The 23944-nt window shown below is 32.5% G+C and overlaps 2 protein-coding genes across 6 annotated transcripts; one reads left to right on the top strand and one right to left on the bottom strand.

The window, feature by feature from the left end:
* Positions 1 to 574: 574 nt before the first annotated feature.
* Positions 575 to 18720, bottom strand: LOC134721131 (neo-calmodulin-like). 2 transcript variants are annotated; one of them, XM_063583895.1, is made up of 8 exons: positions 18641 to 18720; positions 13482 to 13598; positions 11470 to 11523; positions 11296 to 11362; positions 10655 to 10798; positions 3571 to 3746; positions 1783 to 1846; positions 575 to 884 (listed from the first exon to the last, which is right to left on the bottom strand). In XM_063583895.1, exons 3-8 carry the CDS (start codon positions 11494 to 11496, stop codon positions 856 to 858), a joined length of 507 nt encoding a protein of 168 aa, XP_063439965.1. In that variant the 5' UTR covers positions 11497 to 11523; positions 13482 to 13598; positions 18641 to 18720; the 3' UTR covers positions 575 to 855. The 2 variants fall into 2 exon arrangements, with proteins under 2 accessions (XP_063439965.1, XP_063439966.1); XM_063583896.1 differs by having other exon boundaries at positions 18594 to 18669.
* Positions 7030 to 23544, top strand: LOC134721129 (uncharacterized). 4 transcript variants are annotated; one of them, XM_063583894.1, is made up of 2 exons: positions 7030 to 7051; positions 22483 to 23544. In XM_063583894.1, exon 2 carries the CDS (start codon positions 22487 to 22489, stop codon positions 23501 to 23503), a length of 1017 nt encoding a protein of 338 aa, XP_063439964.1. In that variant the 5' UTR covers positions 7030 to 7051; positions 22483 to 22486; the 3' UTR covers positions 23504 to 23544. The 4 variants fall into 4 exon arrangements, with proteins under 4 accessions (XP_063439964.1, XP_063439962.1, XP_063439961.1 ...); XM_063583892.1 differs by lacking the exon at positions 7030 to 7051 and adding an exon at positions 15554 to 15695; XM_063583891.1 differs by lacking the exon at positions 7030 to 7051 and adding an exon at positions 15826 to 15972.
* The last annotated feature ends 400 nt before the right edge of the window (positions 23545 to 23944 follow it).

Raw genomic sequence — 23944 nt, 5'->3', positions numbered from 1 at the left:
GAGGCAGAGGAAACTGGCTTCACCAAATTTGATCTACTTTTTTTGACAAGTGTCTGACAGATCTCTGACTTGTATGAAAATAAGAAGTGGTCTACAAGGCGAGACGCACAGTTCGTTCCCACAGGAATGCCGACAATTTGTTGAAAAAGTTTTTCTTCGAATTCAACAATAGTTGTCAATAAAACACTTCAGCATACCGATCAATTACTCCTTCGTGTAGCATGTTTTGCCTTTTTGTTTCAAAATTTGTCGTATGGTATACCTTAGTAATTAATTTATAGCGTCTTATATGCTACTATTTTTATGAAATGAATTGTGGATTATTTCTTATGACGATTTTTCATTTTAACATGAGGAATGGTTGTATACAGGTTAGAAAATATTTGATAGAACTTATTTCAGAAAAAGGTCGAGATTAAAAATTATTCAGAAGCTCTTTAGTTTTTTGAATCCACATAAAACAATATGGTTAAACCCACTACGGAAGTAAACAGTTTCACAATAAATGGCAATTGTTCTAAGAGAGATAACTCCATATCATAACAGTGCGAAACAGTATTTATTTAAAACTAATTAGGTTAAGAAAATACAGTTACATATATAAATATGTATGTTATTAGTACAAAAATGTTGAGATATGAAAATACAATTTGTTATTAGTATAAAAATAAAAATGGTTAACGTTATACACTAAATCTATTATATATATAGTATAACATTGAAACAAATATAATAATGATGATGTTCACCAATGACTTCATCAATGGTCAAGACGGTTAATGTTTATATTGTTATTTGTACACCCCAACGAGGTAATGAAATGGTTCCACCGATTTCTCACTTGCCTTTAGTGTATCATCTAAAATTAAGAATTGCTTTAAAATCTGAAAAATAAAATAAATAAAACATAATAAAATGAATCGTTGATTGAGCGGTGCTAAGCGACCTTGACATATACATTGGTATTTTTTTTTTATTTCTTGTCCATTTGTATCACATTAACGTATATATGCATCAAGAGTTTTATTGTTTTCTGGTAATGTCCAGATACTATCCATATCCGTATACTTATAAACCCTATAGGGGTCTGTGTCGCCATTTTGAATTACCTATCCTTTTTTTAAAATAAAACAATAATAAACAATATTTCTATGTGACTATATACATTAGAAGAGCAATAATGTCCTCCCTAAATGATTCTTCTGTCAGAGGCATGTATTGATTCTTAATCAACGACACCCTTACTCAGCTTAAATGGCTGACCCGTGTTAAGAGAGAGCCATATCTCTTGCACGTTAAAGACACCCTTGTAGATTTCGAAAAAGAGTAGGCTAATGCCGCTACAAGGCAGCACTCGCACCCGCAAAGTGGAAAGGGATTAATATAAGTTGCAAAACTTGTTTCCCAATCCACTCTAAATTAATATGTTTAAACTAAACTTACTCAGCTGAATTGTGTTACTTAAAACTATTTCTTGACATCTCAAATGTTCAGATACACTTTCGAAGCATCTTAGATTTCACCAGGTTTTCGGTGGGAACAGGGTTGCTCGGTATTTCTAATTATAGATAGATATATAAAGATATGGTATGAGTGCCAATGAGAATTCTCTCCACCCATGTCACAATTTATTCCTTAAAGTAAACCATTATATCGTTTAAATTTACTGAAGTTCGTCGACTATGACACTGTCTATAATTATTTTGAATATCCCTTTGGCATCTATCATGTGTAGTTTGAATATCTATTTAGTATCATTTCGCCTCTTTTATAAAAATGTACCTGTATAGTTCACTTTACCATCCCGATCAAGGTCGGCTTCTTTTATCATCAAATATGCCTCGTCCTACAATAGAAAACTGATGTTATTAGCTTCTTAAAATCAGATACTGTGTATACCAATAAAACAATTTGTTAAAACAGATTTACAACAACCTCTGACTTAGAAAAAAGTATTTTGCATATCAAAATCTTTTCATTCTGTGATAAGGTCAAACCAAAAAATATATACATATGTTACAACTTACATGCTGAAAAAAAACAGGGAAGGTAGGTAGGATTATTTTTTTACAGTCTATGAAAGTAACAGGGCTTAATCAAAAATGGTCAAACAGTTAAGGGTATAGGGGATAAAAATTAAGGTATAGAGTAGTACAATAAACAAACATACTTTTTTTGCCTAACAATGTATAATTGTATGCTTCTGTCAGTTTTCACTATCTTAAATTAAGGAATCAGTAGTATACCGCTGTTCAAAACTCATAAATCCATGGACAAAAACAAAATGGGGGTAACAAACTAAAACCGAGGGAAACGCATTAAATATAAGAGGAGAACAACGACACAACACTGAAATGTAACACACACAGAAACGGACCAAGCATCAGACAAAATCCCACGAGAATAACAAATATAACATCAAAACCAAACACATGAACCTGGGATAAACAAGTACCGTGAAACAATAATCAAATCAAATCAAATCAAATAATTTTATTGCCATATAAATCAAAAACATGATCTGTGAAAAACATAACATATATACAAAAATACAAAAGTACACAATACAATATTAGAATACAAAATGTATCAGATCAAATTACTTTTTTGGGTCTCCCATCCTCAGTTCTAATGACTGTTTTATAAAGGAAACTGTATTTTTAATTTGACTGTGATATGTGGGGTTTAGTATTATTTTAAGTTTAAGCATGTCATCTTTAATATCATCTTTCCACTCTGAATTGGTTTTTATTAAGTTAAAATAATTGTCTCTATAAAATTTATATTTAGGGCATTTGAGAAAGAAGTGTTTTTCGTCCTCTATCTCATTACAAAATTTGCAATATCTCTGATCTCTAGGGATCTTAAGATGTCTACCCTTTTCTATTAAAAGATATATTAATGACCATGTTCCTGTACAGGACATTTTTAAAGGAAAAAATTGTGGGTTGAATCTTAAAACAATTAACTATACATAATTTTTGTATAGTGCGTTGAGTACAGTTATATGATTATGATGGCACGTGATTTTCTAAATGTTTTATTACAGGAGTCTTTTTTTTTTGCAGCGTTTATTTTTTAAATAGGCAGTGGCGGATCCAGATATTTCCATAAGTGGGACCAACTGGCTGCTTAAGAGGGGGCCTGATCTCGTCTCGCTTCAGTGATTCCCTATATAAACAACAATTTTTTTCTCAAAAAAAAAAGGGGGGGTCTATGCCCCCTACTAAATCCGCCTCTGAAAGGCATAAATGAATACTTGTTTAGTGTCCTTTTCCGATGTTGATCGTTTTAAGATAAAGCCAGACACAGATATATGCTCAGGATATATGTGTAATATGAGGTCATATATAATGGCCTTAGATCGTAATGCGTTGATAGTGTACCAATTTGAACTGTAGCTATGGTAATGTTTTGGCGTGATGCTTTGCCCTATGTTAAAGGCAAAACTGTCACTTTAAACCCAATTTAAAACGAAGAATCAACAAATTGCGCTGTTTTATTTGATTTGAATGTTGTGCAAATAATTTACTGTAAACATATATTTTTACAAATGATTTGAATACATACTTTGGTAATTGATTCGCCTAGTTTGCTCAACACTTCATAAAGTTCCTCTGAAGATATAAATCCATCCTTATTTTTGTCAAAAACACAAAATATTTCATGAAGTTCTTTTTCTGGATCTATTGACATCTTTTGGGCAAATATTTTAACAAACTCGTCAAAATCAATTGTTCCACTTTCTGAAAATAAAAACAATATTTTGTAATAGACAACTTAATTTAATGAACAATATGATTGTCCGAAGAAGCGACTTCATATAATTTTGTTACATTATCAGAAAAAAAGTTTTGCATCTGTAATATATCTTTTTTTTCAAAGTTACATCTATTGAAAGCTGTCTGAATAAAATATGTTACATAATGTTTGTTTTGAAGTAATTCATGAGACGTGCTTCCGCCTTTCATTATTTACACAGACACTACCTTTCGTCAAAACTCGGCCGATTCCGTACCCACATCTAGAGTAGCGGATTCTACCGAGGATTGCCGAATGATACACCACGTGTCAGGAAACAAAATAGTGCAATATAAAATGGAATATTTGTATTCACCAAATTAGGATCCAAGGAGAGCATATACTGACAATATCCGTATATACAATAGCCGTAGTGTAGTGGTTAGTGCACAGATGCACTTGTCTCAGAAAAAAAATCCTATAATACCTTAATATAAGTGTTATATATATATATAAAGGTATATTGGAATTTTTTCTGAGAAGTGCATCAGACTACAAACACAAAAGCTGCTGGGTCTTAAAATTTCAGGTACTTAATTTTCGGCTGATCCTTGACACCATTTGCGAGTTTGGTTTTGAGAAACGATGATGGTCCGTTGGAAGGGGACGGTAAATGGCTGATCCGTGTTTTATCTCTTGCACGTTAAAGCACGTTAAAGACACCCTTGTACTGATTTCGAAAAGAGCAACCAATGCCGCTACAAGGCAGCATTCGCACCCGCAAAGTGGAAAGGAATTGAATAGTGTTTTAATAAGCCTGTATTATTTTGGATATCTGGACTTGTTGGCAAATCCACTTTACTATTAAATAAATATGTTTCAACTAATAACAATGCATAGGCAATAGATATGCAACATGTCACAGTGTAATAAGTTTAAAAAAAAAAAAGGCAATACGTATAACAAAATAATAGCAAAATATATTTATAATTCAATAAGTATTGTGTTGACATTGACTCATAGAATAAAGAATTGTATGTTAAATATACAGTAAGCACCAAGAAGCGATGCTACGAAGTTTATACGTGCAGATGCGCCAACTTTCTAAATTAGGGGGAAAAAAATATATTTTTAAGATTATAGATTCCGGGTATCACCAAGGGATGGTGCCAGAGAATATGAAATTCTTCCAATGATCATTATATATAAAACACAGTTTTATAATGACAGTCATGTGCATTACTGTTGTGTGTATAGATGACACCGTACAAATGTGTTTAAATCATTTACATTTAGAATTATCAAAACAAGATAACATAACTGCGTCTGACTTAAATTATCAAAGGTGTATGATGGCAATGCTGTTGTCAATTACAACGGGCTGCTTTCACATATACGTAAATATTTTTTTACGGGGAAAAGATTTTTTTACAATACTAATATTGGGATCCTGATAACTTGGGCCCGCCACATTAGGTATGTATGTGCCTGTCCCAAGTCAGGAGCATGTAATTCAGTTGTTGTCGTTTGTTGATGTGTTACATGTTTTTTTCTCGTTCATATTTTTTATATAAATTAGGCCGTTAGTTTTTCTTTGCTCATTGATGAAGGCCGTACGGACGGTGTCACTTGGTCTGTTGTGGAGAGTTGTCTCATTGCCAATTATTGCACAACTTCTTTTTTTGTCTATAATAATTGGAAAATAGAACTACTACAACTATGAGCTTGTAATAGATCATCGGTCAAATACAATACGTAACCTGATGATCCTTGTATATTTGTTACTTATATAATCCCTTTCATCTGGTTTATATAATAAATTATCTATATCTTATAACAGCTGTCTTATTAGTAGAACTTATAATGCTGATCATTTTTGCATTTTCAAGTTTCTCTCTATCTATCAAGATATTGGGCAAAAATGAACATAAATGGTTAAATTTGTCATTAAAGGACAATAATACTATAAGAAGTCGTCTGATAGTTTTGACGTAAAGGACAATTGGTAGAGCTCAACATTTTGAACATTTTTGTTTTGGTAAGAATTTCTCAATTTATAATGATTTTCAAAATAATAAAGGAAACTTTCCTTTTATCCCTATGGTTTTTTTTAGCCATGTCAGCCATCTTGGTTGACAAGCGGGGTCATCAGACACATTTTTTTTAAAATAAGATACCCAAATAATGAGTGTGACCATGCATGTTTGGATAAACTTTGGCCAACACTTTCAGAGGAGAAGACTTTTGTAAAAGTTGTAATGACGACGAAGGACGACAGACGCGAATTGACGAGAAAAGTTAACGTGGCCGTTAATTTGAGCTTAAATGGCAACAAAATATAAAATTAAAGACTGAAACGAGTAGGTTGGGTAAGACACCTTTTTGTCCCAAAAATAAAGCAGTTTCACAAAATTGTTAAAATGTAAACTTTTAGCTATTTATTCGAAAGTAGTAATACATGTATTGAAGTTAGTCCTGCATCACTACTAACCTAATATGGAATATACACGGTCGCCACGCGGATGCTTTTAACCAATCATGTTTCTAGAGATTTATAGGTGGTAAGATTCATGTAATGACATGTGGTATGATTGCCTATGATACAAGTATATATCAGTGAACTACCTGCTCCTGGCTTGAATAGGTACATAAATGCATAAAGGGTTGAAAATGTTTGTGATATCCTAACCTAAAACAGTAGCGTTGCAGGATAAAATAATACCAAACTGTAAAGTCAGTTAAAATGACTGCTGTGTGAGCTAGGACTCTGTCTCGAAAGCCGTTCTTTAACCTATAATGGTTTACTTTTACAAATTGTGACTTGGATGGCGAGCTGTCTCACTGGCTCTCATACCACACCTTGTTGTCTCTATTGATTCGCCAGATTACCACGAAGCACAAAAATCACCTAACAAATTAACAAAAGACGCAAAGCGATAATCTATATCTGAATAATCTGGAACTTATATTGCGCTGCTCTACGAAGCATGGGTACATCGCTTTTGGGATGGTCGATCACATAGTGGGACTGATTTATTTGGGTTAATATGTAAGAGTATTCTCAGTTGCTGATGCTAGTTCAAAGCCACTTGCAACTTGAATCATTGTCCCTATGTTGAGAAAATAAGCTAATCGTTTCCGCAAATAAACACATATTATTAAGTAAGCACTAGAAAACGGGAAACACGCATTGTAAACTATACATATAATATTAAAATAAAAATCTTCTTCTACACAATGTAACAAGGAAAACCACACATTTGTACAAACACTTGATATCTACATAAACATATACTGCTTTTTTTGTATGGTAAGTTAATTTGTAATAAGACAACACTTAAAATTTGAAATGTAAATAATATTGTATAATATGGTCCTATTGAAAAATGTAGATTGTGCAATGAATCTCTACAAGTGCCATCTTCGCTAGCCAAGGATTTCGATTCACATCCCACCTCTGAGGGAAGTGGATAGTAACCCTTGGCTACAGAAGATGTACACGTTCAGGCATTGTTCATTATCATCACTTGTTGGAAGTTTAGTCAAGAAATTGAATTATATTACTTAGTCTCGAGGTTAAAAAAAGTTATGCTGAACACAATCCTCAAAATAAGTATCAATATTTGTACGAGCCTCTACATATTCATATACATGCACCTCCCTAAATAAACTCACCATAGATACCAGGACTGAATTTGGTATCTATACGCCAGACGCGCGTTTCGTCTACAAAAGACTCATCAGTGACGCTCGATTCCAAAAAAGTTAAAAAGGTCAAATAAAGTACGAAGTTGAAGAGACTTGAGGACCAAAATTTCTAAAAGTTTTGCCAAATCCAGCTAAGGTAATCTATGCCTAAGTTATGTTGACTAGGTCGGTGTCCTTGGGTTTTATGTTTTTTTTCTTGATTTGTCATGTAAATGTTATATAGTATTTACTTTTTGGTAGACAACGTTAAATGCCCCACATCTCGGCTTTCAGTTTAAGAGTGTCTTACTTTTATGGTCGACATTTACATGTGTATGTCAATGCCAGGAAAGTAGAAATCAAAAGAGACTTACTCGCATGAGGTTATGCAATTTGAAACATAATTTCAATTTTTTTCTTGATTAAACACAAGACTTCCTTAAGGGAGCAACCATTTAACTTCAGAGGAGGGGGAGTTCTGGTTTTTGACTGAGTCAGATTTGTTTTCTTCTTTAAAATTTAATGCTGTTAAATATTGTGTCTGATTTTGGATATATATGTAGGTTTCCGAGACAAAATAAATGTGTTCAAAGATCTAAAAATTATATTGCATTGTGGTCATTTATTGTGCAATTGAAGACTTCTTCTTGAAACTTTTCAAAAGATTAGAAAATTGAAAATTTTTGAAAAAAAATATTCACCCTAAAAAATTGGGGAAAAAAACATAACCCCCTCCCATGCAGCATTTATCATAAAGCTGAATCCCAGTCTGAACTGTTTAATATTGAATAACATTGGAGTACAATTTTGAGAGATCCATACACTTACACACAAGTTATTGTCTGGAAAGTATAAAAATGCTTGTTTTAGATCCCCTTTTTTGCCGCTAATTCTTGCATACTGGGGGGATAATCTCCAAGCTCATTCACATGCAGCTTTCCTTGTGTGATATGGAACCTTGCGTTAAAATGTCAGAGAGTTCCATACACTTACACACAAGTTATAATTGTCCAGAAAATATAATAAAAAAAGTGCTTGTTCTTTGCCCCTAATTCCTAAACTATTGGGACCATAACCCATAACATTAATCCCAACCTTCCTTTTGTGGTTATTGATCCTTCTTGTGAAATTTCATAAAGATATAAAAACTATAAGAAGAAAAAATAGTTATAATACGGATATTACATATGTCTTCGGACGACGACGACATCATACCATAATTTATACGAATAAAAAATGTGCGGTCGTATAAAAAGGAGTTGATCAGTCATACCGACATCATCTGGCAAAGACCCTATTACAAATTCTCAATTAATTATGAGCATATCTGAGGCATATGTTTATGAAATAAACAACCCGATATATTTGTTAATTACAATATGCCAAAAACCTGTATGAGGATTATACATATGTAGTTTATCTATTTTCTGAAAATGTATATTATGCAACAGCTTTGTGAATATCTCATATTATCTATTATCTACGTTACACTTTCTGTATAATATGAGATAAGAAATATTATTATTCTTACAAGGAAGTCAGTTTAAATACTGTACTTAAATTTAGATTATATACTTGTCAACAAAAGTAACGATACACACGTGAACTCCAACTTATCATAATATATGACTAATAGGAAAACTGTTACGTTATCCAATGAAAAAAATCTTTTGCCGAGCAAATGCATATAATTATAAGAATGACAAAAGCCGGCACTTAAATATCTGCAAACTTAAGTCATTCAAAATTTTAGGCAGACCATGTTTAATTCTAAAGTTTTCAGCTCTAATATGACGTCCTTATTACGCTTTGTAAACAAAGCCGTGTTCTAATGAGCATAAAAAATATGTTTGACACATGCGCACGAACTTACTGTGTATATTAACGTTTTTTCCATCGTTATCCTTTTAAATCTATACATTTAAGCAGCTAGCATAAACTTGTATTATATATTTTTTTAAAACAACATATATTTACCCTGGTCGTAGTTTTTAAACTTATCAAATATGAAATGTAATGCACAGACTCATCGGGGAGGAAACGGGAAAAGCCAAACATTTTTACGATATTTTCGTACGCTTCGACCTTTAAAAATACTGTATTTGTCCTATTAGAATCGAAATAATTCCTTCGTGTCAAGCTCTATGCTCATTTTAACATGGGTAGGCATTATATTTGACCACATTTTACACCTTGCTAACTCTCAGTGTAAAATATCGACAAATATAATGCCTACCCATGTTAAAATGAGCATAGAGCATGACACGAAGGAATTATTTCTTAATTTTTGGGAATTTTAGGTGAAAATACGAATTTTGAAATAACAAAAAGTGCACACACAAAAATTCGCATTTTGCTTTAAATCAATGATTTTGACAAGAAAATAAACAGAGAACTTGGGCAATTATCTACCTCGGTACAGTGTATCCAATTTTATTATAAATGGTAACTATATTGCCTTGTATCGTTTATTATAAATGGAAACTACATTGCCTTGTATCGTTTATTATAAATGGTTGATAGATGATAACAAGTTCACATCTTTTATACATATTATATATCTGATATTTCGTTGACCTATGTTTCCACATGTTACACGTTCGTACACCTGTGTTGCCACATGTTACACGTACAGCATGTCGAAAACTTAAAAAAAGAAAAAAAACTAAAAAAAACTAAAAAAAACATATCTAAACCTTACGAAGATGTTGATATATCATCAACTAAAATTTGGATTGTAAGTAGCTTTGATTATATACAAATATACTATACGGTACTTAACGAACTACTTGTACCTTGCCATTTCTTTGAATGTGTTCACCCTTCTTGTAAGAAGATAGGTCGATAACATACATGTCACAAACTGTATGTGCAAGTGGAAAACTAGACATCAGTGGTGGCCGCATTTTTTTTTATATTAGTTTTACGTTTTTGGCTTTCCAAATATACATGACGCAGTTCTTATGATTTTGTATGTAGTCTTTTATAACTTGTATTATGTCTTTATCCGTATATGGTTGTTTGCCGCATGGTGGCGTGTAGCTACATTTTCTATGCGTTAGACTGTTATAGTTTTGTTAATTAGGTTACACATACACTTTAGCGGCGTTGTGGACATTAGCGGCAATTTGTTGTGAACTTAGAGGAATTGTAAACTTTAACGGTGCCACAATGCGCAGTTTATTGAGAAATTGGTGTATTGTGACAAATAATAAAAATAACTTACTGTCAGCATCCACGGACTTGATCATAGCTTGTACTTCTCTCAGTGTAGGTCTCTGACCAAGTTTGAAGAGCACGGTGGCTAGCTCATCCGTTGTTATCATACCGTCGCCATTCTGATCAAAAACGTAAAATGTATCTTGGAGTTCTGTAAATGAACAATTTAAGTAATTACGAAGAGTTAATCTTAAGTTTCTTACTTTGACACTTGTCGATCATGGTTTGTTTTTTTTGGGGGGGAGGGACAATTTCAAATACAACAAACAAAATCAATGCTTCGGATTGATTTATAATTTTCAAAGACCCGTTAGCTCATTTGCACAAGTGAACTTTGGGAAATAGCTCCTTTATAGAACGGTGTTTGGTGGCTCCTCTGAAAACCATTTGTTTTTTTCTTAGATGTGGATCTATTCATTCGAATGAATTAAGAGGGACAGACGAATATCGAAATCACTTTATAATTTCAAATATGGTCTGTGTAGTATAATGTGTAATACTTCCGGTCTTTAATTTCATTTCTAAATAGTAAGATGTGTGTAGGTTTTGTGAATGTATTGTGGTCTGTATAACAGTTTAATTTTAAGGATAAAAAGTACGGGAATGTTCTAAAATAACGCACACAATGTTCATTTAAATCAAATATACCTTGCACCTTTTCAGTTGTCATGCCAACCTTCTTCGCAACCATCTCCGCCTGTTTCCGTGAAACAACCTGAAAGTACGATGCCAAAGCTTTAAAACATGCAAAAGACCAGTGCAATAGATATACATTACTTTGAAATAAGTTGTATAACCTCTATAGATTAGTCAATAACTCACCCCATGAACACGGTTTCTTCTGTCCATATCAGTAGTGGTCTTTTTAATTTATCTCTGAAAATACAAAATGTGTGCGTCTTTGAAAAAAGACGTGTGTCGTCTGACAACGATATAAGTTATGCAAGTAGAAATTGTAAAATTCACAAAGCACATGAAACCCATAAAAATAGAAATAGCAGATGCACGTATTTACATATTGCAAATGTTGATAAAAAAATCTTGCTTTGCTTCATGATTTTAACAAGATGCCCTAAAATAAAATGCAGTTTTCGTATGACTGCATAGAAATTGGAAAAGAAACGTTGATGGATTATTCAAAACAGCTTAATCTGAAATCAAATAATTTGATTATAGAGAAAAAACACAAAACTATTAGCCGACTTAAAAAAGATTATTCGCCACGATTCGTGTAATGAATAACCGAAATTCGTGCCAAAATAATGATATAAATTAATTGTATGCAGTAGCTTAATCTTTGTATTAATTATATAGATTTTAAGAGGGAATTCAACTTTAACATATTTTATTGGTACAGATGACATAATAGACAAAATCTAGAATGAGAATGTACATAGGAACTAAATTGTATGACGTTACGCGCGATGTTCGTACCTCATTGGAAAATCGGTGTAGTTGACATAATGCAAGTCCAAAATATTTTATTTTGTGATATCATATTCATTGCTATTGAACGCATTTTGAACAAAAATATGTTTATTTAAATAAAAAAGAAAAATATTTGTTGAAACTATGTTGTATGCTGCATGCGACAAGCTTCAGTTTCGAAAAACGGCTGTTATTAGGCTGTCCCGCGTAACATATTTCATTTATTGTAACCACTAAACTGTGATTTTCTTCTAAACTATTTAATATTTTGAAAAACGGTTTTTTCCATTATTTAACAAAGATGTTCCTTCATTTTTCATGCATTTTTTAAGACGTTATGATGACGTCATAGAAAAAATAAAGTGTTCCATACTACAAGGGCAAATCTGTCCCACGGGAGAAAAAAAATTGGTATTCCAGATTTGAGAATCAAAAACATTTATCTAAAAGGAAAAAGGTTGGTATTTGTATTTACTACATCAATGTTATTTTGCTTAATTTTATGAATTTAAAAACAAATATCCTGAAAAATGATATATTGTAATTTATGAGCGATTTTTCAAAGGCTTACAAGGTTGTCGCACCACCATTTTTTAACGTAAAAACGAACTCAACTCAAATTTACGTCAATTGTTTGCTTATCAGGGCTCTTAAAATGGTAGAATTTTATTATTTTTCAAAATGTTGTTTTTCTTAATTTTTCAAAAATCTAAAGTACATCAATTTTCGATAAGTAGTTAAAACGCGTCGTCGATTTTGCCGAGTCTTACAAGAATGTCGCACATGCTTAAAACCAACGTTTCAGTCGAAGTTTTGGTTTGAACGTTACGAAATATTCGCGACGTTATGTTACGCTTACATGTACGAACATCGCGCGTAACGTCTATTATATTATCCATTATATACTAGTATATTAATTTGACCAAATAAATCCGGCAGTTGAATTTTTTTCCTCGGCTTTTCTTTCAAGGACGTGTAACTATACCAATTTACTCTGTCACCTTGGCATATATATATACATTAGTTTAGAATGCTATTTAACAAAAAGATAATTGCTTACTTAATTACATAATGTAAAATGATTTTATTAAAACTTTGTCTTAGTGTTAAGAATTTATACGATGTGGCATGACTGGTTGAATCGACACTATCTGCACCATGTGACTTTCCTATATATAGATATAGGAAGATGTGGCATGAGTGCCAACCTCACACATAATAGCAAGCTATAAAGAGCCCAAAAAATTGCTTTACTGTTTTCAAATGATTTCAGTAATTCACAATTAAATATAAATATCATTTACATGTGCATAAAGGAACATTTATTGTACGAATTAATCGATTACAAATACACAGTTGGAAGATTTTTTTTCACAAATGTTTTAAGAAGGTAAACAAACACTCACCATTTTGTTGGGTCAACATGCATCTCGTTTTCGTGATGGGATACACACGTGTAGGAATTCCTGACTCATCTAGCTGTCTACACACATCAAATATATCAATCAGTTAGCAGGTTACTTCTACAAAATACACATGTGATAACAGATACCTTGTCTGTTTATTCCACTTCGCCTTCTTTTATCATTAATAAGAACATGAAGTGAATCTTCAAAGAGATAATAACATTACTTTTACAACGCTGAGGCCAAATAAAATAATATGTGTGTTTCCTGTTTCCTCTTTGAAAAAAATAGGGTAGGTAGGTAGGGACTTTTTTTTATTTTACCATTTTTTTTACATTGAGTCTATGGGAGAGAAATCCTGACTTTAGGGTAGGCTATTTCTAAGCTTAAAATATAGGGTAGGTAGGGAAACAGGAAACACACATGTTTTTTTATTTGGCCTGATTAATGCAATGGTAAATCTTCGCGGAGAACTTACTCAATCAGTAGATCAATTTGTTTAAAATTATATGACTTACAGATATCCATTGTCGAATGAGAATCATCACGCCAATAGACCAAACGGGTCACATATTTTATGACCCACCTTCGCTAGTAGAGGGGCATTATGTTTTATGTCTGTTTGTCTGTTCGTCCGTCAATCCGGTCTGTCCTCTTCATGGAAAAGCTTTTGGTCAAGTTAGTTTTTGATGAAGTTCAAGTTCTATTAACTGGAAGTAAGTACACATGTTACCTATGATATGATCTAACCAATTTTTATGCCAAATTAAGAGTGTAACTTTACTCCAATTTCACGCTCCACTATACATAGAAAATGATGTACTATTGACATAGAATGACATAGTCTTTTGATTTCACACATCTAAATCTTCATGGGGGTTTGGATTGAGTTTACTAAATGGAGATTGATATGCCAAAAATTAAAGACTTGAGAAATAAACGGTTTTAAATAAAAAGAAAAGAGAATAATAGGTTCTTAAATATAAAGGATAGAAACTAGTGTATATTCTTTTTTTTTGACTGCCGAGTTTCCCCTTTATCATTTATGTTAGCTCTGAATCTTCAGCAATCTTTTTCTATTATTCATATATTCTCCACTGATTATAGGTCAATAAAAAACATAAGTATTAAAAAAAAACAGACAACACTTTTTCACAAAAAAAAAAAAAAAAAAAGCACCACACAGACAACTTGAAAATTCTAGCAATACGAACCCATAAAAAACAAGGGCGAAGTGGTTTTGAGTGATGGAAGAAATGACATTTCTACAGTTTCTTAGACACTGTATGATAATAAGGAGATGTGGTGTGATTGAGATAGCTTTCCATTAGTGTCAAAGATAATGGATGCACGCAATTATAGGTCACCGTACGAGAAAAACGATACCCATACATTAAAGTCGGCTATAAAAGGCAAGAAACAAACGAGAAAACTATAGCCGTTTCTAAAAATTATTCATGCGTGTTATTTCATTTTTGATATACATGTCTTCCACAAGTTGCATGTAACTATGCTTTGCAATCTTTCGTACAATGTAGGTCTGTATATATCATATAGATGAAAAAATGGTTTTATTTGTATCAAAATTATGTAGAATTGTGTCATTCATTTTTATTTACTCGTAATAAAAAGTAAAATTACAAAAAATATACTGAACTCCGAGGAAAATTCAAAACGGAAAGTCCTTAAGCAAAGGCAAAATCAAACGATAACACACATCAAAAGAATGGACAACAACTGTCATATTCCTGACTTGGTACAGACATTTTCAAATGTAGAAAATTGTGGATTGAACCTGGTTTTATAGCCACTAAACCTAAAAAAAAGTTCCAAATTATATTTTCTTTTATATACCAGTATTTAGAAGTTGAACTGCTCCATAACAAGATATATTTTATTCGTAGACAGTTTTCTGACAAAATGATAATACATGTCCTTCAGAACTAGATTGTCTCCTGTGCCGGTACGTGTTTCTTCTTTCTGATATAGATTGAAACTTAAAAACTCCGAACCTTCCTATAGATTTAAAAAAGCCGATTAATTCTGGCAATCATGTATTAAATAAGTCACATTATAAACAAATCTTTGTGTTGACATTATCGAGATAACACGATAACATGGTCAAATCTTATTTGTTCCGTTTGCATTGGAAAACATCGATAACGGGCGGAACTTGTAGCGACGCCATTTTAGGACAAAATATTTATATGAAAGGTAGGAACAATAATTAATTAAAAGTCAAAGATTGAATACTAGTACAAATATATATCTATGTATCTAAATGCTGTTTGAAATAAATGTAGTTCGTGATCGGAAATAGTATCTTATCATAAGTACTGTACACACATAGATGTGGTTTATATGTACATGTATGTATTATCTTAAGTGTTTATTGCCGGTGATATTTATTGCACTGTCATGAGTCATTATACTTTATGTATTTACCAACACGACTACCCCATGATAATGAAATCAACGGACAATGTATGTTGTAAGTGAACTTATAGGTTCCATTTAGCAGTAACTATAAAACCAGGTTCAAACCACCATTTTCTACATAAGAAAATTCCCGTACCAAGTCAGGAATATGACAGTTGTTATCCTTTCGTGTGATGTGTCTGAGCTTTTGATTTTGCCATTTGATAAGAGACTTTCCGTTTTGAATTTTCCTCAAAGTTCAGTATTTTTGTGATTTCGCTTTTAGCAGTGAAGCAGAAGTTCGTGTGTTATTATTGCAAGTCACTGTTATCGCTCTTGGTCATATCTAGACTGGCTACACATTTTCTCATTTCAATGTCAGAGGTATTTATCGATGCTGTCAAGCTACACGACAAGATGTTGACCATAAAACATAAGCGGATCCAGGGGGTGGGTGCATTTCGTGTGGAAAAATGGCTGATTATATAGGGAATCAGTGAAGCAAGATTGGAGAACACCCCCCTTTTTTTTAGGTCAGTCAGCGCCCCTCCCCCCTTTCATGAAATGTCCCGCCACTGTAAAATATATAATACCTATTATATTAAACGAAATCACAGTCATTCTGAAAAATTGTACTTCGAGGTGGCATCTTGGCTTTAAATAATATAATCATGTGTTGTCCCTTAGTTATATGGAAAGTCCAACTATAAGGGCTGTCACTGGTAAGTTTTTTGGAAAGCTTTTTTAAAATATCGCTATCAAACTTTTATTTATGCTTGGTGAATGTTTCCTGTTATAAAGACCTATAGTCAGATGCGGATACAGGATTCTGAAAAAGGGGGCCCGCGGGTCCTCAAACTGTTTTTTGGTAATATTTCCAATAACCCTGTAAAAGGGGGATATCACCTTTATCGGGACTCCGGGATCGGGTGTTTTTAAGCTCGTGATTTCGGAATTGACCCATTCGGGATCATGGAATTCTTTATTCGAATTTTAGGATGTCGGGATTTTTTATTTAAATTCGGGACCTCGGTATTTCGTGTTTTTAAGCCCGGAAATTTCAGGATCAGGACCCCTCCTACCCCCTCCTGTACGACAAACAGTATCGAATGCCTTTCAAAAATCCACAAATGTACAAAAGAGTCTCTTCCCAAAATAAAAAGTATAGTTCAACAAGTGTGTGTTATACACAAATAGTATATTGTGTAGAATATCCCTACGGTAACCGGCCTGCTTGTTAGATGTTATATTCAGTTCATTAGCAAATATTTTCAGTCTAGTATTTATAATGGACGTGAAAAGTTTCCCATGGCAACTGATGAGAGTAATTACTCCATACTTATCAGGTTCTATTTAGCTTCCCTTGGTTTTGAAGACTGGTTTAATAAGACCAGAAGTCAAATTTTCAGGTATAATACCTGTATTCAAAATAAAGTAAACAATTAATAATAAATAGATACTAGAGTATAGTATTGAAGGAGGCGAATAGTCCAAGTCAGTGCTCTATTATTTTTTAAATCTTTTATAGCTTCACTCACTTCAAGTTCAGTTATGACGTATTGGTTCCAGTAAAAAATAATGTTAAATTATTATTCAATTTAATTAGAATCAGTGATATGAAGGATCCGGGGATAGAAACCCTCCTTTTTGAGGATCAATGCATTTGTATGGGAATATATAAATGGACCCCCCCCCCTTTATCCTTAGTTGAAACCCCCACTTTTATAAATGGCTGGATCCGCCCTGTAAGAATTGGATATGTGCACGCTTATCAGTTGAAAATTGAATCACTCATCCAAGTTGAACTGTGTGTAAGCTGTCGTAAGCTTATGGAAAAAATAAAAAAAAATACAGAGAATGACACACAAAAGAGCAAGAAGTACACATAAAATATTGTACAGTTGTTTTATTAAAGTAAACATTAGTGTAGCAAGAAATACAATATGAATCCGTTATAATATGTGGTTTAGTCATGAGTAACAATAGTATAGTATAGTGTATAGTAATAATAGTTTATATAAGTTTAGTCTTTAAGGTAAAGAAAAATATCTTTGTAATTTAAAACTCTTCCTATTTTAACACTTTTAAGTGACATGAAATAATGCTGTAAATGAAAATTAGATCACAGTTTATCATTATATATATATACAAATCAATTTAATCAAATTTGTATAAAATCAAAATCAATTCAATTCCGCAGTGCAAAATCTGAGACAAATATTACCTCCCGTGCCATCACTAAAAAATTTGGCGGTTCAAAATTAAGCTCGTTTTTTGCAGGGACACCACTGTCAGATTTATTGTAAGTAAACAACACATGCAACGTTAAATAATTTGAGTCATTACTATAAACTGATATCAATTAGAAAAAGAGAAAACTATAGGATTTGCAGACTACAAATCGACTAATCTATGAAATAAAAGACTAATAAGGTTTATGACCCCTTCTGTAGCCATTTTTGTATCAATTGTATCAAATCTACAGACAAAATGATCTTGATAATGATAAATAAAGATAGGCAATTTTGCACATATATCAAGGGGAAACTTGATACAAAGCATCATAATTTACTGTTTCATTGCATTTAATAGAAAAAGAGTACTTTGTGGCAAATAAACAAAGATTTTTACAGAAAATCCACAGCCTTCAGGACAAAAAATTTTGTTATAAAATTTGAAAAATAGATTACTCACTTTCTTTTCTATGTGCTAGTGTTTTTTTACAAAAAATTCTAACTAACCTGTAAATTCCAAAATACCTCGTGCTGCATGGGTTACTAAAGTCGAGTGCACCCTAAAAGGTGTCCTTGATTTGGTCCATATTTTTATTTGTTTTTTATGGGGGGGGGGGGGGGGGGGGGCTAGGATGAAATTTAAAAAAAAAAAAGGCAGGACAGGAGTTTTGAGTAAAAAAGTCAGGATGAGACACTTGCAAAAAAAAAAGTCAGGATGACAATTTATGTAAAAAAGTCAGGATAAACTAAAAAAAAAAAGAAAAGCAGGACCGGATAGAGTGAAAAAATAAAAGACAGGACAGAGATTACAACTAAAAATAAAATGATGGACAAAATTTTGCATCCTAGCCCCCCCCCCCCCCCCCCCCCTAAAAATCAAATGGTAGCTCCCTTATGTACCCTTCTGGAGGCATTTTTGTACGAATTTTTCAAACCTCAATTATATCAAAACTACAGATATAATGAATGATAGAGATAGGCCATTTAGTACATATTTCAAGGGGAAACTTGATGCAAAGCATTATAATGATTTTTCACTGTTTCGTTGCATTTGATAGAAAAAGAGGACTTTGTGGCAAATAAATCAAGATTTTTATAGAAAATCCACAATAATTCATTATTTTCTGTTAAGGAATTTATTTTTTTAAAATAATAAATTGATTGCAAAAAAACATGAAACCCTGAAGGGATAAAATGCAATCATATATATAGTACATTGTATACACAAGTGACAAGAAACAAAAAAAAGTGAAGTTGATATAAATAACATATATCTACATAAATCTTTATTGCAAAATTACACCCATCTACATATATATTTACATAATAATTGACCAATGCGGACCTTATTTTCGCAATTCCATAGATTGTAAATGTCTATTTACAATAAAAGATTATTAAAGATAAAAAAAAATATAGCTTTTGTGATCTGTTTGACCAGAATTTCTATATAATTAAATTGGAAGTGATGTTTTTCATTGTTATTACCTGAGTACATGGTTTTGTCTCCTTGTTTTTATATCATATACATGTACATGTGATTTTTATTGATATATTCATATTTTTTTTACATTAAAAAATATATAAATATGCTCGATCTGCAATCTGTTACAGGTTAATAACGACTAGTAGATAAGATAAAAGATTTAAAATGTAATCAATAAAATGTCAATGGAGAATATTAAGTTATTAGTCTTTGAATAAGCAAGTAAGTCATTTAATATGCACGGTACATGCGATCCTATAGCTAGGGACTCTATTTGAGAATCTTATAAATTTAGAGAAAGAAAGCAGTTTAAAATGTATAATGTGTCTATGGGTCGCTGAGTCACTTTCCACATACAGATGCAGGATTCACGTATTTAAGACCGTTTTGTGATTATATGCAGTGTGTATACTTTTCATTTCTTTTGGTTGAGGCAAACTAAAGTTAAAGAACAGAAACGGCAGTTTGAACCGTTTTCCTTTCTAAGGCTCCGTGTTCAGGGCAGTACTTAGATTATAACTATAGTAGTCTACTCTTTACAGACTGTGACTTAGATGGAGAGTTGTCTCATTGGTACTCATACCACATATTTTAATATACTTAGTCTAGTATCTAATAACTCATTCATGAACAGTAACAGTGATGCAACAGATTAGCGTACGTGATCTGTCACGTAGTGTTTTGTGGTAATAACCATTGCTGTATGCTTTTTGGGTTTTTTTCTGAGTCAAATTTTTTTTTTCGCGCGAATGTTTATATTCAATTTTTTTTTCGATGCTACAATCAATTTTGTTTTTCAATATTTTAAAACACTATAATGTATGGGAAAACTCTGGATTCAGAATATTTTTTTTTATCATTTTGGGGATCACAATATTTTTCAAGGAAAAATCCATCCAATCCCTTTTTTTTGAAGTCAAATGGTCGTTCCCTAACGGTACAAAAGTTGTCCGAAAAAATTGCATTCAGTTCTACGCAATGAACATTTAAATTACAAATAGTTTACAAGTGTGAACAAATCTTATGTGCAGGTAATAAAACAAGGTTTATACATGTAAACAAAGGAGTAGGTTGAACAACGGAAGCCCTGGAGTGCCATACAAAAAAAAATTTCAACTTGTGCGCACAAGTTTTTTTGCATGGCACTCCATGGCTTCCGTAGGTTCAGTAAGACCCCTTTTTGGCCCCAAAATATAGCAGTTTTAGGAAATTGTGAATATGTAATCGTTAAGATATTTTTTGAAAAGTAGAATGCTTCATCTGCTACATAAATATGGGCTGTTTTTGACAATACAATGCTCATAGGTCCGAAAACACAATTATTTCGTAGTGCATTTCTTTTAGAACATAAATGAAAATAAAAAAAATCCCATCTGCACTTTCTAAAAGAAACTTTTACAGTGTGTTGTACTACTTTTGGGAAAAATTATATCAAAATTATAGAAAATTTCATCGGCTCTTAACTCAAAATATGGACAATTTTATGTTTAGGGCGTCTTGAAATCTTTTGACAGCTTCCGAAGTGCTCATTTTCAACCTTTTTCAGCTGGACCAAATCACTACTTTCCTTTAAAATTCTGGACCCAAATTTTTGTACAGTGTAATTTCATCCCCTACTTGCAATTTGAGGCATTAACCATGGAGAAATAAATTTGGAAGGGGTATCAAAATTAATGGCAAGTAACCCAAGTGTCAACACTAGGGACTATATTTCAAGGGACGACAATGGTAGATCACAAGTATATATTTTTTTAGACAAATTTTTTTTTATAATTTGCCATATAAAGATTTTACTATGCTCTTTTCAAAAATTTAATAAAAAGTATGGGTCACCGTGCTATTTTTCAAGCAATGAGTCGTTGAAAATTGCCAAAATTTGGTGAGTTTGTTCATCAAAAAACACATCAGTGTGCATAAAAAAAAATCTATGAGACAGAATTTTGAAATAAATTGTGAGAAGAAAGGTTTCATTAATTTACATGTTTTAAGAAAATAAAAAGAAAAAACATGGTATTTTGTATAATACGATTAATTAACAGGTTTTCTTCAAATAGAAAAATCAATCTACCTATTGAATAGCAAATCTGTCATTAAATTTGCAGATTTAGGCAAAGAAACTAGACCGATTTTGTACTGTGATTGTACAATCCAAGATGGTGGTATACCATCAATCTACCTTAGTGAAATTTTAGACGGTTTCCGTCTTAAATGAAAGTGGCCGCATTTGTGTTCATCCATAATATTGAAATGTAAGTTATGTTTGATGATAACACATGTATATAAAGTTGGAGAATGAACACGGATGCGGCCACTTTCATTTTTGACAAAAACCATCTGAAAAGTGACGATTTTTGGCATATTTGATAGATTTTTCATATTCAAGCATGAATCGGAGCGTTTTTAATGACTTAATCAGTTAAAATCTTTCACTTATACTTATTGAATCAATTGAAATAGACACTTAAGTGTTTATAAAGTGCCTAAAATCTTTCGTTAGATGAATTTGAAAATTGAGGCCAAAATCAGCTCTTACCGGACCTACTACTTTAATGTGAAACCAGTGTACATTACATTAAACTAATTGTAAATATGTTTACTGTACATGGCGTTTGGTATGAACACGGCCTAAATGTATTGCTTCCGACCAAAATAGCAAGACGTCACATCGTTTAACAGAGTTAAATTAAAAATGGACGTAAAGGAAAAAACACAGTCTGCACGACTGAGTTTGTTTGAGCGTGGCCCACTATGGTACAGTACTAATTCAGTTAAATGGGATGCCGCTGTTTAGGAAAAAAATAATATTAGAACATGACTTTATATTGTTAATATTATATTCATTTAACTATTTGATTATTTTCAGAATCATGAGAGGAAGAGTTGTTATAGGTTTGTCTTTTTTCTTTATGGGAGGATTTATAATGATGCTCATAGTGAAGAACTATCGAACGCTGCAGACGATACAGGACACACGTGTTCATACAAGTGAAGACACTTCCGGTGGTAAAAATGATTTAAAGCCCGTATGTAAAGTAGATTTCACAAATGTGTATTCAATGGATTTAACTTCTTGGAGTAAAAATAATAAAGTATGCAGCGAGTGTCAAAACTTCATAAAAGCAACTCTTAAAACTCCATATGGGAATACGCCTATTTTTGTGTATCCAGCAGCCCAAGATCCGTGGGTATCGGGAATACTGATAAGCAGTGGACACTTCGAAGCCGAAAAATCCAGTATAATGTTTGATTTGTTAAAATCCGACCCCGAATTAAATCTGATAGACATAGGAGCTAACATTGGAGTTTATACGCTCTCTGCTGCTAAAATGGGGAGAAAAGTTTTGGCCGTGGAGGCTTTAGACAGAAATGTCCGTCACATTTGTTCGTCTGTTGCCGGAGGTGGCTTACAGGATAAAGTCACTCTTGTGCATAATGCCATATCTAACAGTAATAGTGTTGTTAATCTAGGAGTAGATAAAAACAATATGGGAGGAACATTTGTCGATGTAGACTCGGATCATATTAAGAAACTCAAAGAAGGCCGAGCACAAGGAACATATGGTACTGTTCACACGATAAAAATGGACGATCTTTTAAAAATTCCAGGAATAGAGAACTTTAAGAAAGTGGTAGTTAAAATGGACATCGAAGGCTTTGAAGCTAAGGCCATGGAAGGGGCATCGTTATTTTTCGAAAAAATAAAAATCGTTGGCTTTATTATGGAATGGGAATTCCATAGAAAACAAAAAACTGCAGATACGATTTTAAAATTTATGAGTAAACACAACTTCATACCACATTCATTGAGCTCTGCAAAACAAAAATTGGACTACACAAAGTCTGAGTCGTGGGGATATGATGTATTATGGTTACCAAAGGGGTAGTCTTCATATATATTGTTTAGGTGAATAAATGTTTTATAATTAATATGTTTTGTGCAACATATAAGGCCACATTGATTTTTACACACTGTTAACGGCAGACGTGTTAAAGTATACCGTCTGTTTCTTTGGTCGACTGGTTGTGAAAAAGTTTTTTTTCCACACAACATGAAGAAATTATACTTAACTTTTTTTTGTTAATATAAAATGGACCGTACTTGCTTTTTTTATACGTTGACTTATTCAAAATTGTCGTTTTGGAGTTACATGAAAGAAATTCAATCGTTGAAAAATCAACAATTTGTACAAATCTCAGTATTACTCACATTAAACATTTTACCTCTAGTAATCCGTTTCGCTCAACTCATTATTTACATCTCCATTGAATGCCTCTACATGTTACAAGTATGGTTTTATTTAGTTGTAATCTCTGTCCTGCTTTTT

The sequence above is a fragment of the Mytilus trossulus genome, chromosome 6 (assembly GCF_036588685.1).
Source record: "Mytilus trossulus isolate FHL-02 chromosome 6, PNRI_Mtr1.1.1.hap1, whole genome shotgun sequence".
NCBI classification, from domain to species: Eukaryota; Metazoa; Mollusca; class Bivalvia; order Mytilida; family Mytilidae; genus Mytilus; species Mytilus trossulus.
The sequence above is the reverse complement of the archived record's forward strand: the minus strand, read 5'-3'. Positions and strand labels throughout refer to the sequence as shown.

Bases quoted from the DNA above. Each gene is read 5' to 3' on its own strand.
- LOC134721131 (XM_063583895.1), bottom strand. From the start codon at position 11,496: ATGGACAGAAGAAACCGTGTTCATGGG. The intron at 11,363-11,469 runs GTGAGTTATTGA...TCGTACTTTCAG, and splicing joins GAAGAAACCGTGTTCATGGG to GTTGTTTCACGGAAACAGGC. The intron at 10,799-11,295 runs GTATATTTGATT...GTTCATTTACAG, and splicing joins GACAACTGAAAAGGTGCAAG to AACTCCAAGATACATTTTAC.
- LOC134721129 (XM_063583891.1), top strand. From the start codon at position 15,917: ATGTATTTACCAACACGACTACCCCATGATAATGAAATCAACGGACAA. The intron at 15,973-22,482 runs GTAAGTGAACTT...GATTATTTTCAG, and splicing joins ATCAACGGACAATGTATGTT to AATCATGAGAGGAAGAGTTG.